This window comes from Glycine soja, chromosome 11, assembly GCF_004193775.1.
Source record: "Glycine soja cultivar W05 chromosome 11, ASM419377v2, whole genome shotgun sequence".
NCBI lineage: Eukaryota > Viridiplantae > Streptophyta > Magnoliopsida > Fabales > Fabaceae > Glycine > Glycine soja.
In genome coordinates this window covers 38,239,928-38,257,338 of record NC_041012.1, presented here as the reverse complement: position 1 = coordinate 38,257,338, position 17,411 = coordinate 38,239,928, and the positions used below count along the sequence as shown (strand labels likewise).

General features: G+C 28.4%; 1 protein-coding gene and 1 long non-coding RNA gene across 2 annotated transcripts; one reads left to right on the top strand and one right to left on the bottom strand.

Moving 5' to 3' along the window:
• Nucleotides 1-826: 826 nt before the first annotated feature.
• Nucleotides 827-1,702, top strand: LOC114375298. Its single transcript, XR_003658745.1, has 2 exons — nt 827-1,180; nt 1,281-1,702. It is a non-coding gene; the product is annotated as an uncharacterized LOC114375298 (long non-coding RNA).
• A 5,802-nt stretch (nt 1,703-7,504) lies between these two features.
• Nucleotides 7,505-8,892, bottom strand: LOC114376337 (cytosolic sulfotransferase 15-like). The gene has a single exon (XM_028334424.1). The coding sequence runs from the start codon at nt 8,836-8,838 to the stop codon at nt 7,804-7,806; it is 1,035 nt and encodes a 344-aa protein (XP_028190225.1). The 5' UTR covers nt 8,839-8,892; the 3' UTR covers nt 7,505-7,803.
• Between the last annotated feature and the right edge of the window lie 8,519 nt (nt 8,893-17,411).

The window sequence follows — 17,411 nt, the reverse complement described above, 5'->3', positions numbered from 1 at the left end:
CTTGAGAGTTGCCATTTGCCAATGAATAACAATTTATTATTCAATCAGAACAACCGCTCTTTAAAACTTAAGTAATGCAACTTTTTATGGGGTTATTTATTGTGTGTCTATGGACACATAAAATTATTAATACTTACATCGTCTTAGACTTTTGTGTTTTCTTTATATAGTAAATGCATTTTTTCTAGTATAAATATTGTTTTTCAACTTCTCATGTATTTACATATTCATAAAAGAAAATCTCTATTAGTAAAAGCCCTTTTTAATTTAGAAGTAGAAAAATATTCTAAATGAAATAATCATATTTAAGTCAAAAGTAACTATATTATGATGAAATTAATTATCATAAGATTTTTTTTCTTATATAAATGTGCATGATCAACTTAAAGGATAAAACAACTAAAATTTATGTTTTAGACACATCACCAAATAAATATTTGCTATTAGTATTTATAAAATAAATATAGACCTCATATATTAAAAAAAAAGTTACATATGTTAGCAAAAAGATTCAACATATTTAAAGTAAAAAAATAAATTTATTTTAAATTTCACTCATGGTTGGGGAGGTTTTGTATAAGACTCAAAATCACAGAAGGGAAATAAAGTATATTTCACCTCAACCAATTACCGGTTAATATTAATCCATTCTTTCTAATGTTAATACTTGTTCTGAAAAAATTATCTATTTGGAAAGACAATTAAATTGACTTAAAAAAACTAGAAAAGTGACATGTTTGGTAAAGGAAAAGAAGTAAAAATATTGATCTGATTTATTAACAACCATACAACAACATAAATAGAAATTAATGGTTGATGACTCATTTACACACAAAGCCACAAAGGTGCTGTTCTTAAAGGAAATGATGGATCATGTTGGTTCAAAATGAAACCGCAGTGCCTACCCACTAATTCCACAGGGAGTACCTAATCTTTGGGCTAGCTTATGGTTCTGGGTTTTTCTGTTGTTTACCTTGGTATAGGTGCATGGAAGGCTGATAATACAGACATGTACCATAAGGTTATTATTTTAGATACAGGGTGCGTAACCCAAGATCTTGAATGTCGATGATGGCGTCCTCATCCTCTTCCTTGTCACCGTCTCAGGCATGGCAACCGTGATGGTTTCCTTCATGCATTAAGCTCGACGATGAAAAATTCCTCTACGAACGTGCTAAATGTCGAGGCCACATTCGATATCTGAATGAGTTTCTTATTTTTGTTTCAGATTTGAGCATGGCGATGTGTTCCAAATCTGAGCTTGTTTTTTTCTTTTTCAGATCTGAGTTTTTTTCTTCTTCAGATCTAAAGGTTATGTTTTGTGGCTATTAAGAAATGTGCGTTTGAGAGAAATAACCAGATCCAAGGTAAAGAAAACAACAAGAACCACCATCAGATCTAAAAACGAGGTGGTCTAGTTTCGATGCGGGGATGCCGGGAGCGAGTGGTTCTTCTACATTGACAGCGGCGACAGTCTTTCAGGCTGTGACGAAGGGTTTTGCGATGATGCTGACAAGGTGATGTTGGAGTGGGAGGGGTGATTGCAAACTGAAAGAAAAAGCTAGTGAGAGAGAAAAAAAATAAGGAAAATAATATATTTTTTTAATGTTATCTGATGTAAGTAATTTTATCCTAATATTAATTGTTGATTTTAATCTCAATATATCTAACAGAAAAAAAAAAAAAAAAAATTCTTTCACTGATTTCTCAAAACTTCTTTCATTCCTCTCAAATGAGCATTCTGACAGTGCCTTTACTAGCAAGAGCATTTTTTTTTTGTTACATCTAGCAAGAACATTTTTACACTGTAGCAACTAATGGAATCTTGATTCATCATAATGCCACCCATTACATTCATTAGTCACTAGTTCATGATATTGAACACGCAATGAAATTAATCACTATAATCATGTCATCTATGATCTAAATTATATAACAAGAAATTAATTCAGTGGTGTCGTACTGATACATTAGCCCTTTTCGAGTAAGGGGGAACTTCGTAGAAATTAGGAGGAAAGGAAATAGAAACTAAATTCTGCATTCATTCTTCTCTACTCCTCAAAGCAATACAATAGGTTTATATAAGCCACATATTACTCACACCTAGCTGCTACATACACACCTAAAAGCAAGCCAAAAGGCCAACCCGGATTCCTAACAATTTCTAAGAAACCCATTCTAGAACCTATTTCCTATTGTTATTTCCTATTTTTAATAATAGAAATTAATAACATTTCTTTTGGGCTGCCAATAGGAGTTGGGCTGTAACATTACTCCACCCTTCCACAACAACCTTGTCCTCAAGGTTGTGATCATGGCAACTGGAGAAACGTGCACAGTATTTACTGCTGTTTCAAGACAACCACTGTTTGATTTGTGGTAGAAGAATTCCCTTCTGTATGAACAAAAAGATTTGAACACCTTCACTGAGACCTTTCCAACAGAACCAATTTCCAATGATCCTTTCAATTAATGTATGATCAAGGCCACGAACAACTGTGCACTTTTCAAGACAACGACTGTTTGATTTACGGTAGAAGAATTCCCTTCTGTATGAACAAAAAGATTTGAACACCTTCACTGAGACCTTTCCAACAGAACCAATTTCCAATGATCCTTTCCATTAATGTATGATCAAGGCCATGAACAACATCTAAGTGCATGTCAAGTTCTACCAAAAATAGAGAAAATGCATCAACATCAGTTCCCGACATATCAACCTGCAGGAAACGCAAAAGACTTGCATCCTTTAAATTTAAGGAATTTGCCAATATGGAATGTAGAAAGTGGATCTATGTTCAGCTTCAAAAAGAGTGCCATAGATTGCCTTAATAACTGGAGATTCTTTGGTGACAGAACCAAAGTCAGAGTTGAGCACACCAAGCAGAATAATATCAGAGCTAAACTAGAAAACTCTGCCTCAAGATCCAATTCAATTGAGTTAGGCCCATCAGAACCTTTTCCTTCAAGAAGCTTATTAAACTTCAATATCATTCTATCTGAACAAGCTGTGAATATTTTGACCATAGCTTCCAATTATGAGTTATGGAAAGCCGGAGCAATGACTCTTCTCCTTTGCTTCCAAGTATCAAGGTCTACTGGTATAAGTGCTTTGCCCATTATTGATTCTAGGATATCAGCAAGTACTCCCTTGTCATAAGAAAATGCATTTTCTCACAGAATATGTCTGGCAACTATGGGATCTGATACAACAACAAATGCTTTTGGTCCAAAGGCAAGTTTATACACCGCACCAGGCTCCTAGAACCAATCATATAGTGAGAGAAGAGAGGTTGACCAAACAGATCTGAGACTGCCCATTCCGCTATGGGCATAAACCCGAAACTTCCACCACTTAACAAGTCCGTAAGGAGGATTTGCATTGCCCACCAGATTTCTTCTTGATGAATCCTATCAGTATTAATTCATTGGCATTTGTATCCACCTAAAGGAAGGAAAATTGCTGCTTTTAAACAAGACTCTGAATCATGTGCTCCAGGTTTCACAAGCTGCATCACCAGATCAAACTCAGCCACATTAGAAGTATACATTTTCTTTTTGTCCTCATTCTGTTACAAACTCTTGAAGAGTATTTGAGTCACCCCCTGTGAGTAAAAATACAGGAAATTTGTAGGACTTCCACATAATACCAGAACATAATGGATTCCATTCATAGCTAGTATTATTATAAAGACCGAATTGAGCTTGTGAATACTTTTGGTACAGAGAAGATCCCTTTAACATATTCTGCCAACGAGTGCTTGGTTCAACCAGCACATCACCAACTTTACAAGCAAATCGAGAGTCATCTGATATTCTAGTACAAAGAGTTGAAAACTCATCGAGTGACACCAATATATCAGATGGCTCAGCTATTTTGTCAACATTTACGAACCTTACAATTGGAGTCACAACTTTATCTCGTCCATGATTAGAACGACTGATGGTTCCAGAGAAAGGCATCGTCCTGTTTCAATGATGCAACTTCCAGAAATGCTGACCCACAGTTCACCACTATATGCACTAACATCAGACACAGACCATGTGTAATAAGTTTGACCAGGGAAGCCTTCATTCTCAATCGTTCCATCACCATCCTAGTCAAATTGGTCTATATAAGCAATTGCAATATAAACAGTGGCCCACTCAACTTGTGCAAATTGCTTGTCACTAATGGCGATTACATCCCTATATAGCTGGACAGAATTTTGTGGATTCAAGTCTTTCCACTTATCTATGTTATAAGGATTATAGCCATTTGCATCCAACCATGGATGATTGAGCCCAATATCATGAGAAACAACATCAAGAACCTTTCTCGGTGCCCATTGGCAATGTGCCATAATAGCATCATGTGGAATAATATTCATAGATCTTGTTGTTTTCGAGCCAGTTAATCCCAAAATTTTGCAAGTCTTAAGAAATGAACCAACATTAGAAGAAGGACCGTACATCTTAGAAGCAATTTCCATAATTTCCAGAATACTCTTGACACTCGAAACCGTTGAGACCTCTGGGAAGTGAGGGATTTCGTCGTCGAACTCAAACAGAAACCTCTCATCACTTTGTGGCGGCGACGTGGACGGGTTTGTGGCAGACGACGACGTTTTCGCGAATAGTGTGGAAAACGGGTTTTCTTATGCTTGCTCTAAAACTCGTATAAAGAGATGAAGGTGTCTAATGAGGTCTTTGACATGAAGCTACTTCAGGGAAGAAATTAGTTTAAAAGATCTATTTGAATTTTCATTTTATTTATTTTAATTTAATTTTATCTTTTATTTTTTAAGAAATTCATTTGAGTTCTTTATATTTAAAAAAATATCAAAATAATTCTTTTATCAGTCCAAACTTACTACCATTAGATCCCGACATCTTGTAAAGGGGCTGGAATTATTTTTTTTTACTTCTTTTATAATTGTTTAAATATCTAGTTTTGAATAAGTAATAATTTTTAAAAAATTACTAGACATAAAATTGAAATTACTTTTTATATTAAATGATAATAATCTTAATTTTTATCATAATAACAATAAATACTCAACTAATTTTATAGTAATTATTACTTTGAATATTACAATAAAACAACACTAGTAACTAATTTTATATTAATTAACCTTAATTTTATTATAATAACAACATACAAAGTTAATTTTATATTATTTTGTATCGGTGTAATTTTGAAAATTATCATATCATTCTATATCTTTTAAGTTGATAATTAAAGCTAACAATTGAATTGAAAGCTCCTTTCACATGGTGGATCATATATATAAAATTTCATATTATTCTAAAATCATTTATTATCTCTTTCATATAAATTAAAATTAATGTAATATAAATATTTTAAAATATAATAAAATATAAATCATTTAATTATTTTCTTATAATTATTCAATTTTAATAAAATTTGACTTAAACTATCTCAATAATACGTAGATATAATATATATAAAAAAACTTAGAAAAATGTATCTAGTCATTATTACTGTCAATTAGTAGTCATTTAATGTTTAACTTCTCAATTTTAAAATTGATAAAATATTTTATTTTCTAGAACACACCCGATCAAATTACAATATATATATATATATATATATATATATATATATATATATATATATATTATTTGATTAAGAAAAGTTAATTCATATTATAAAATATAAAATAATAATTAATAACAATAAAACATCAAAATAATATCATAATAATTAATAATAATAAGACATCAAAATAACATGATAGAGGTGATTAATTTTTTTTTTTACATGCATAGTTCCGTATGTGTTTGTAAAATTGAGTTGGATTGCCGGATTTTCTCAAAATGAGAGTATGGCGGAATAATCTCGAATCACATACATAAATAATTTAATAGTAAAATCAGTCTAACTAAACTAGTGAATTTCAATTGGACAGATTTAACTGGTCAAATTAGATTTCATGATCCTGCTGGGACTTCTTTCTTCTTGCAAGAAAAGGTATATCTGTTGGGTGCCGCAAAAGGGAGACAAAAAATAACAGGAAAACAAAATAACAGAATTTGTCCTTACATGATATATAAAACAAATGTAAAATATTATATTGTAATGAACAAACTAATCCCTATAACAAATTGGTTTGCCAAATATCCTTTTGGGTCAGGCCTCAACAGAGACATTTCTGCCGTTGCTTCAGGACTTGCTATTAGCGACACATCATACCCATGCTATAATATCTGCAGATATTATCGTACGAAGCATGGGTGTGTGATTGATTCATTATTGTTTGTGAGTGATGAGTGAATGCTTATTAGAACAATTTAGTATGTCAATTCATTAGAACTTTCACGGCCTTGCATGTATATAATAGTGTGCATAGATATTATATAAGTATAGATATATTCAGTGAAATACATATTTAATAAAAGAATAAAATATAAAAATTAAACAATTCACATAATCAATAATAATGAAAATTCATTAATTTAATTAGTTCTCACGTTGATGTATTTTATTATCATTTACGAATTATTACTTTGAAAGATTTATCAATATTTAAGGACTATTTAATTTGGTATGATTTTTAATACTTAGAGTTTAATCTAGTAATTATTTGAGAAGGGGATAATACTTTAGATATGAAATTAATTATTTATTCTCTTGTTTTCCTTCTTTTGGTACTTTGCTAGCTTGTCATATTAAACTTTTTTATAAGATTTGTCTGATTTTGTTATAAAGGATCGAGTAGCTTAATTAATAGAAACTTATTGCATGATAAGTTATTTTATGATTCTTTTTTACAAAAAATGAAAAAAAATGCTAGAAAATTTACATGAAACTATAGAATAGAAAATCTATGAATTTTTTTTATTCTAATCTTATTTTTGGTCGATCCGATCCCCTCCTAAATTTTTCGTTCAAGCTTCTCCACTGAGATTAGAGATATATATATATATATATATATATATATATATATATATATATATATATATATATATATAGTTACAGAAGAGAAAAAGCGACTTTGGTTAACTTGCATGAAAATTTGGCCACAGGATGGGCATGCAGAGTGACGTGTGTTGAATTGTTGAACAAAATTGGGGTGGTTGAAAAGAATACGGGTCTTATTTTAGTTATTTATTTAGGGTTGGTTCGCATTGGACTCGTGGGATGAGGTTATGAGCGATTTGAGCGGCAAGGTGGACACATTGGTGAATACGTGTTGTTGTGCATGGCATTTGGGGTCCAGTCCTTTTAGTTTTAGATATATACGTACGGATGCGGCGATCTTGAACAGTTTTTTTTTTTTTACTAAATGAATTTGGGTAGAGCCTGGGCAATTGTCCAGGGTAGCCGGACCTTGAAATCGCCTATGACTACAATGCAGCTACAATTAGAATCACATTGACGGCATATGTCTATAATTTACCATATATTAACAAACACGACAAAATCACATACAACGTTACCGCGACCGATACTTTTAATCTTACACCAAACCTTAATCTTCATACACCCCGACACCAAAGATATCCAAAATACAAGAACCAAAGTTTATCTGTCATAATATAATATAATACCACAAAACAAGCAAATGAGTCACTTAATTAATTAAACACAAAACACGCATGATAGAAATAACTTTACTGAGACCTTCAATGCACTAGTAGGAAAAATCATCCAAACGGGAAAAGGGAAAAGGGAAAATCACAACGAACATGCACTTGTAGGCCACATCATGACCTGCATATATGCACGATTCTTATTTAGACACTTGATGTAGATGATGATCACTAGCTAGTGATCGATCAACAAAAATAAGGAGACACTTAAAATGACAAGCCTGACCCACTTAACTTTTCTTCCATAATTTGCGATAACTTTTCACCCATTTCAGGGGAAAGGTAGTTCACCCAATCTCCCATTTCAGCCTTTCGGAACAAGTACTTTCTCTCAAAGTTCCTAGCAAATGTTCCAGATTTATTTGCCTCCAATTCCTTCATCTTCTCGAAGCTGCATAGCTTGATTATGCTCTCAATAGTCCCATCACCTTCTTCCTCCGAAGTGAAAGGCCATCCTAAGAACTCCGCTATTCTTTTCACATGAAAATTGACATCTTTTTTAAGATCCTCGTACTTCAAGAACAAAACCTTACTAGGCCTAGCTATACTCTCCTTCCAATAACCCAACATTTGGTCCCAAGTTGGACCAAACCCTATTATTCCTTTGCAATACTTTTCAAAAGCTTCCCCTAGTTCAAATTCAGGTAAATGTTCTGGCTTAATTTTGTTGAGGAAAATCCAAGTAGACACAAAAGTGTCAAGTGGGTTCCTACATATATAAATTATTCTACTATTGGACTCCTTGATTGACTTGGCCAATGCATGGAATGGAATATGTGTACCAAAAAGTCTTGGCTCAGTCATGTTGGATAGGTTTGGAACATGGCTAGGGGCATTACCATAAACGGTGTATTCTATGAAAGGCACAAGTTCATGAGGATTAGAAGTAAGCAAAGGATGTGATGACATTGATGTAGTGATACTATGAGTATGGCGATTGACAATGGCAAAGGTGAGAGCTTTCAGCCAAGTGGTACCTGATTTTGGAATTGTGGCCACAATAACATCACTGTCTTTAGCTTGGAAGTGCTTCTGAAAAGTGATTATTGCTTGGATTTCCAATGGCTGGCACCAAAATCCTTGAAATAGATATATATAACGTGTTCTCCAACCTCTCTCCCTAGGAAGAGAGAGTATCAACTCCTTACATTCTTGACTTAGCTTGTCTTCTTCTATTGTTATTTCCTCCCCTTTCTCGGATTCATTTTCTTCTCTGAAGCATGTGACATTTGTTGGAGCCATTAGAGTGCTAATGGTCGATCTCTAGTACTTATTGGCATGAGAATTTTGATCACAAAGATATGTTATTTATAGCACTATATTTGTGGTACAAGTAGAAGTAAAGAATGCGATATTTTTTTTATGAGAATATGATAATTATTTGGTACACATAATATAACACATGCAGGAGAATCATGCTACCGATAAATCAAACACTGGATGAAAGCGATGGACGACTCAAAGCTTTCTTTCTGTTTCGAGCGCACAAATTATTTCATTGTGAAAAATTAAAAGAAATCATCATCATCGACTAAGGAAGAACTAAACCTTTTTTAAGAGGCGAATATAAAAATTAAAATTAAATTATAATTTAAAATTAATATATTCAATTTGATTAATAACTAAAAGATATATATTAGCTACAAATCATGAAAAACACAATTATATAAATTAAGTAAAAAAATACAAGACTATAATGTAATAGAGGAAATAAATTCAATTTTAAAATTCAAGTAAGCAACTCCAATCCTAATATCTTGTTTAAGTAAATTTTAATTTTTAATATGAGTAATAAGAACAATACATTTCCTGTTTTAAAAAATCACAAATGAAATAATTTTTCTTTAATTTTTATTATGAAATATTTAGAAAAAATGGAGAGATCTTACAAAAATATGAAAAATGATGGTTGTATAGATTTTGAGAGATGTATTTATCTTTAGTGATAAAATAGTTGGAAAGATTATAAGAAAAATAAAAGAGTTAGAAAGAGGAGAGAAAGAAAGTATGAAATGTAATAAAATTATAGTCGTTAGTAAAGAACAAAGAGATGGAAAGAAAAAGAAAATTGGAGAGCTACAAGTAATAAAAGAGTATAAAACATTATATATATATATATATATATATATATATATATATATATATATATATATATATATATATATATATATATATATATATATATATACTTCTTGTATAGTTTTATACATATTTGTGTGTATAATTTTATAATTTTTAAAAAAACATAATCCCTGCATTGTCCGTACATATATATAATAGAGGGGACACACATTTGGTTTCCACTTTTGTTTTTTTTAAGGAATTTATCCTTTAACTGTTATTCAGCACGTACCCATCGCTATATTTTAATTATTTTTTTTAGTCAATCACATCTCTAACATATTTATCTTTTTTTTTTACCACGTATATTAATCTTTTAACTATATAAATAATAACTAATAATCTCTCACGTACATCTTTCTCTTTTGTCAAATGCAGACACAGTTTTTTTTTCCATTAGCTTAGTAATAATATAACATTCATTTAGATATATAAAATGATCAATAATTACTCTGATATGTATAATATGGCATGTTTAGAGGCATATCACGTTATACGTAAAATGATAATTGAAATTATTATTAAAAAATATAGTATATAAATATCCACCATTCTTAGTAAGACTGAAACATATTAAATTAATAAAGAATCTCTCCCGACGATATGCAAAGATATGCCTTACCAACTATGAACTACGGATCTCTAACATATAACCATTTTTTATTAACAATTTTCTTATGTTTTACTTTTTTTTTCTTGTTAGGTTGCTTCTTGCCTTTATTTATTTTGAACAACCTACCTTGGATAATACCTTAGCGATCCTGTATAATATTTATTTGGATTCAACGTGAAATATCGAGGGAAAAAACAAGAAAAAAGAAACAAATTAATAAAAAGAAGAAGAAAATTAAGAAACAAATTAAAACAAGAGAAATAAAAAAAAATAATGTTTTTAAATAGCTGGAAAAATGTCTCTATCTGCTGATCAGAATGAGAAAAAAGTAGAAAAATTAGAGAATTTATATGAAAAATATTTTTTTTCAGCACCCAGGTAATAATCAGTTCAAAGTACCATACACGTAATTAAATAGTTAAGAACACGTGACAGGGAACTATATATGCGTGGCCAGCATGGGGAAGTACCGACACTTCCTCACGATCGGACTCAGATCCACATCTTTAATGAGTGAGACACGTAGATTGTACTTTTCTATATATAAAAAAACAAAGAAAAAAGAGTAACAAAAGTTTAATTTATTTAAAAGTAATAACAAAGGAAGAAAATATACTTTTAAATTTTTCTTAAAAGAAATCTTATTTCAATTAAAGACAAAAAGATAAAATGACCTTGAAAATTTTCTGAATAAAGTTTTTGGCATGAAGTAATGTGTATTTTGTACTAGTACGTTCATTTTGTTCTATGTTCTATGTTTCTTTCTAAATTATTGATGATAGTATTCCAAGATTTTGTAATCATAAATAACTAATTCTTTTAGTGTTCTAAAAAAGCATTACGGAAACCTATTATCTGCCCAACATCTTTGAAACCTTTCTTTTAAATCTAAGGCGTAGAGAAAAAAATTCATGCTCGAAATGATCACTTATGAGAATTATAAATCTTAGAAATTATAACTTTTTAAGAATAACTAAATTTATTTAATTGGCCATTAACATTTTCATATAAATTTTAGAAGACCCAAAATCTGTGTATTCAAGCAAGATCAGTTAACCTCCATGGTATACTTCAAGATATTATGTTTTTCTCATGGTTTTGGATTAAAAAAAAAACTGATGATGTTGGAAGTTGGCATGCGTTTACTTATATTGTATAATACATAATTAATATAATCAATATTATTATTATAATTTTATTAAATTATTTTTACTTTGAATTATACTTTTGGGATTTACTTTTTTCTCAATTCGGTGATGGAGTAATAATTTTTTTTAAATATTAATATTTGAAGACTTTCAGGTGACAAAGATATTGTTCACGAAGTTATCATTGTAATTTTTAACTTTTAATTGAGTACTGAACAAATGTATTGATGAATTGAGGTAAAATTACCTTATCAATAAACTTAACTAGAAAAGTCATGCAGATAATAATCAAAACAATATGCATGATCACAAGTACATGATAGGAGAAAATCACAAGTGTATAACTATCGTCAAATAATAAAATATGGAATCCATAGGAGTTGTGTTTTATGATTATCAATTTATAATGATTCAAAAAGATAGAATATTGAGATATTTTATTTGATCAGAAAGAAAAAATATTGAGAATCAAATAAAAAGGAAAAGTAAATTAAAACAAAAGAAATAATATCAAGAATTAGATTAAAAAAAAGGATTTCACAACAAGACTCTTGTTCAATTAATCAAATAATTCAAGGTTTTTTTTTTCTAATTTTCTTTTAATAGTAAATTAATCAAAGGTAATATTTGTTCTTTCTCAAGAAATAAAGATGTGTATAATTGAATTACATTTATTGTCTTATAATGTCTATAATCCTTTATGCTTTTTACTAATATGTTTTATCCACCTAGCATATTGTCATATATTAAAGCCTAAGCTCACTTATGATTTCAATGCACTATAAGTTCACATTCATCCTTAGGCATCTAGGATCATACAAATGGTAATCAAGCACCAAACATGTATATAATTGATAAAAGAAGAATTAAAAAAAAACTAAAAAGAACCTCAAAATAATCAGATTATCATAAGCAAAAGTCAAGGACTATGCCCCAACTCTAAAAAAATTAAAAAAGCACTTAAGCATTGAGAATTTTATCATAAGCAATAGTCAAAGACTATGCCCCATTACTCACCTAATCAATCAACAATGCATTAAAATGAAACTAAAGATGTCTTTCTACCATTATCCCATTGATTTTTTTTCTTGTTATTTAATTTTTTTACCCTATATTAATTTAAACCAAATCTATACATTATATTTAAGTTTTAAATATTTCTTTGTACTTACAAATATATCACTACTTTTAGCTCTTTTTTTTTCTTGTAAATTCTTCTTTTAAGTCTTTATAATTCTTTCCATTTTTAGTCCATTTTTCTGAAATGATAACATGACATTATTGTTGGCATGTCCCTGATGACGTCGCACATGCTAATGTTAGCAAATTAATGTTTTTGAAGTGGATGTTGATGATAATAAAAAATTAAACTTTTGAAAATGTGAGGGATCATTCATGGGAAATAAAAGATAGAAAGATGAAAAATGATAAAGAACGAAAATCATATTTAAATCTATATAAAAAAGTTAATTACATTTGTTCCCCAAGTATTATAATTGTTCAATTTTAAACCTTTAAGTTCTAATTATACAAATTGGATCCTCCTATTATCATAATGTGTATTTTTGCTCTTTGTCGGTCTTCTATTAAATATTTCAGACTAGTTACTAAAATGAAACATGATAGAATGTGCTGTTTAAAAAAAAAGATTTTAATTGGAGGAAATATGAAAGAAAAAATGAATTTATATGCCTAGTTAGTATAAAATATTTTTACATATTTATTGAATACGAATTTACTTTACCATTGCATGATTAACGAATAGAATAATGTAATAAAATAATTAGTTTTTATTATATGAAAAATACTCACTTATATATTCATCAATATGAATTTAGTATGCAGTCGCATTATATTAATAAATAGAATGATGTAATAAAAATAATCAAATTTTATTAGTTGTATTTTTTGTGTGACTTTTTTTACTAGTTGTATTTGTAAAAATGTTTTTCACATTGTATATAAATTAAATATAAAAAATAATTCACATTCCACTAAAAATATTAAAATATATATTATTTTCAAATGCATGTATTGTTACTAAAATATTATTGACGATATTTGTACTTGTTATTATTGTTGGATGTATGGGCAACTACATTAAACAAAATCGTCTTTTAATATGTTGATAGAGAAATTTTAGATTTAAAAAAATTAATTAAAAAATTTTGATAAATAATTTCATTATTGAGAAAAAATGAAATTTGACACATTACATTAAATTAAATTTTAAATATAAAAACTTGACCCTGACGTTTTAGGATTTTTATAATATCCTATTTAGATCATACTCATTACCATTTCTAATAAGATTACACTTAAATGATTTAAGTCCATTTTATTCAAACCAACATAATGTTAGTTAAAATTGATATAATTCCCAACAACAATTGACACAAATGAAAAATTGATATAATTGATTTTAACTAATTTAAATGAAAAAATTATTAAAAAATATTTATGACATTTTTGAATTTCTAATATTAAAATTATTATTATTTTTTCACAAAAAAATTTAATTAATTTGCTAAAATCAAGTCTAACGGCTGATGACAAGTTGACAAACTTTTCTTCCTCCAAAATAAGATTTTGTGTTTGTATAAGATAAAAGTTATTCTTTAAAATTAACTTTAAGGAAATATATAGTGGACTATTTTAAACAATATTCTCCAAAAATGTAATTTTTTAAAAGAACATAAAAGTATTATTCAAGAAAAAAATAGTTTATATACCAATAAATGTAGCAATGATAATGCATCACCACGTCGATATCAAAGAATCCTTTGTCCTTTTTAACACTCCTCTCCCATTTTTTTTTTCTTTTTCTTTCTTTTGATGACAAACTTTCAATTAGTAAAAGGTCGCATGTAGTTGGCTTCTCGCGTAAACCAATTTGCTTGGCTATATAGCCAAAAAAAACTTTTCTTCACTGAAAAGTTGAATTTATCAAAAGATACTTTTTTTAATCGTGGGTCACGACACTATTAATGTCTCATCAATTTATTAAATCAAAGAATAATCCTACATGAGATTCATGATTGTTACAAACTCAAGAAAATTTTTGTAACTATAACAAATTGAACAATTTTTTCCATTAAATAAATCATATTTTTATGATAATTCTTAACCTAATTAATCAATTTATATTTAATAGAATATATTATCAGAATATATGATAAGATATTCTATAATTATTCTTAGCCTAATCTTATATTTATAATTCTTTTACTCACCCTTTGAACTAACTTTTAAAATTTAGTTAGGTTCAATCTCACATTTTAAGATATTAGCTTATATATATATAGAATTATAAGTATAAAATTAGACTAAGAATAATGATAAAATATTTTATTCTGATAACATATTCTATCAAATATAAATCGATTATTTAAGCTAAGAATATTGATAGAATATCTTAGCATATATTCTGATAATATATTTTATCAAATATAAATTGATTAGATAGGTTAAAAATTATCATATATATATCCTATCAGTAATATAATAAAATTTTATATTATTGCATTAACCCTATAATTAAATTTGATTTATCATAACAGAATAATCCTTCCTAAATAGAAAAAATGTAATTGAATTGAAGCAGTTTTAATGTAAGAGGACCGTTTAATATTCAACCTTATTATAACCTAGATTGTATACCTGGGAAAAATCAAAACAAAGTTAATATGTCTAATCTTGTTGGTTACTTTTAGAATAATTTTCTCAGATTATTTGTCACTTTAGAATAGAATATGAAGAGGAAAAAAAAATCAATAATACCTGGACCCTCGAGAAATAATTCCACTAGTAGATATATAGCTATAATTGTCTTCTTTTTTTTTTTTTTTTTTTACCGAAACTATATATTATTGTACAATATAGTTAATAAGAGTATTTTAATCAAATAAAATTATTTTATCATGAAAGTTAGTACAATAGATATGTATATATTACCTTAAACGACAAATAAAATGAGACGAGGGAAGCTATAAATGACCTAATTAGATTTAAATCTTTAAGAAATTTATGTAATTTTCTATATTTTAAAGTATATTATATATATTTAGAAATTAAGAAAATTAATTTCCACAATAATAACCAATATGTATAAGGGAGTATATGGATTAATTGAGGTGAGGTTGTTCTCACTTACTTAGTGATATTAGGAATTTGAGTCTTGATTATGTAATTATATTAATAAATATTTAGAAAGATAATTTTATTATTTATAATAATTTTATCTAATTCAAAAAAAATTTCCCTAATATTAAAAGAGTTTTGTGTTAATGCAGTGTTATTATAAATAGTTTTATAACTATTTACAAATAATTCTAATGAGAATTATAAGATTGATTGAGTGATAAAAGAATAAATAAAAGAAAGGTAGCTCCTTCAATTCCTAAAAAAATTAGCAATTAACAACTAAAATTTATAGAAAAAAAATCCTAATCATTATTTTAAAATAATTATTATAAAAAAATATCTCATATTAATCTAAGATGTCACTGTAAAAAATTACACTACTGATGCATTCTTATTAAAGTCAACTGAAAAATCCTACGAAAGAAATGCAAACTTTTTTTTTTGTGGCTGTTGCTTGTGTTCATCGTGTCATTGTCAATATAACTCTATTTTGGCAACTCTCACATGTTTATAAAACATTATTTTTTATATAAATTGCCTCTTGGTATAGTTTTTTTTTTGTTAAAATTAAACCCTTATGGTATAGTTAAAAATTAATAAATATTTCTATTATAATCATAGTTAGAGAATATAGTAATAATATAACATTAAATATTAAGAATTTCAATAAAAAATATTTTCATTTATAAACAATTTCTTGAATTAACTATATTTTTATTTCTTAATTTTTTTTCCACTTTTAGTCTAAAAATTGACCAATTGTAATCTTTGATACTTTCATCAATCAATGCTTTTGGTCCCTGCCGTTAATCGTTAAGTGATGATTTGAAATTAATTTTATTGTTTTAAATTATATTTTCAGACCGTTGAAATTTATAACTGCTAAAACCCACCAAACAAAATATTAAACAATTTCTGGGGGCTAAAAGCCGCCAGAAATGTTTTCTCATCCTCTCCCGAATTCGCAAAGGCTCTGCAAATCCCAGCAACGCTATCACCAAACATGAAATCAGAACAAAAATCCCACCATCAACATCACAAACTAACAGTACGATATTTAAATAAAAAGAAAATTAGGATCAAGGAGCCCAATCATTTCAAATCCCAGCATCAAGAACTTGCGTAGAATGCACACACGCTAAAGGGTTCGAATGGGAGGATTGGGTTTACGGATAAGGTTGGCACTGGTGAAGAAGCACTTCGCCGAAACATACCTTAGCGTCATTTCTTGCTTCTGTTGGGCTTCTGCGTATTTCTTGAAGAGAAGGAGTCACAATTGTTTCTATACCTGAGCCAGATAATATTCACACCTTTCAGCAGCAAATCTTTAAATTCATTTTTCGTTTTTAATCTTTAGAATTTTTTCAATCGGTGGTTGTTGTTGTTGTGCTTAAAGTTTTGACTTGTGGTGAATTTTAATCATTGGATATGTGTGAATCTCGTTGATAAGAAATGGAGTAAGGGAAACATACTAAATTTCAAATACTTTGCACAAGGATTTTGTGACGGTTTTTTACTACTAGAAATTAATTTTCATAAAATATAATTAAAAAATAATAAAATTAAGACCATATCATCACTTAGCAACTTTTGACGTTAAGAACTAAAAACATTGACAAATGAAAAATATTAGGAATTAATATTAATTAATTTTTTTGTTTAAAAACTAAAACTAAAAATAAAAATTTTCTATAGAACCAATAAAGCATTAATATATTAGTAAGATTCTTTCCTACTTGATACTACCATTAATCAGCACGCCAACCACTATTATATAACAAGCTACATTT

Excerpts from the sequence above, each read along its gene's own strand:
- LOC114376337 (XM_028334424.1), bottom strand. The coding sequence starts at position 8,838 with ATGGCTCCAACAAATGTCACATGCTTCAGAGAAGAAAATGAATCCGAG.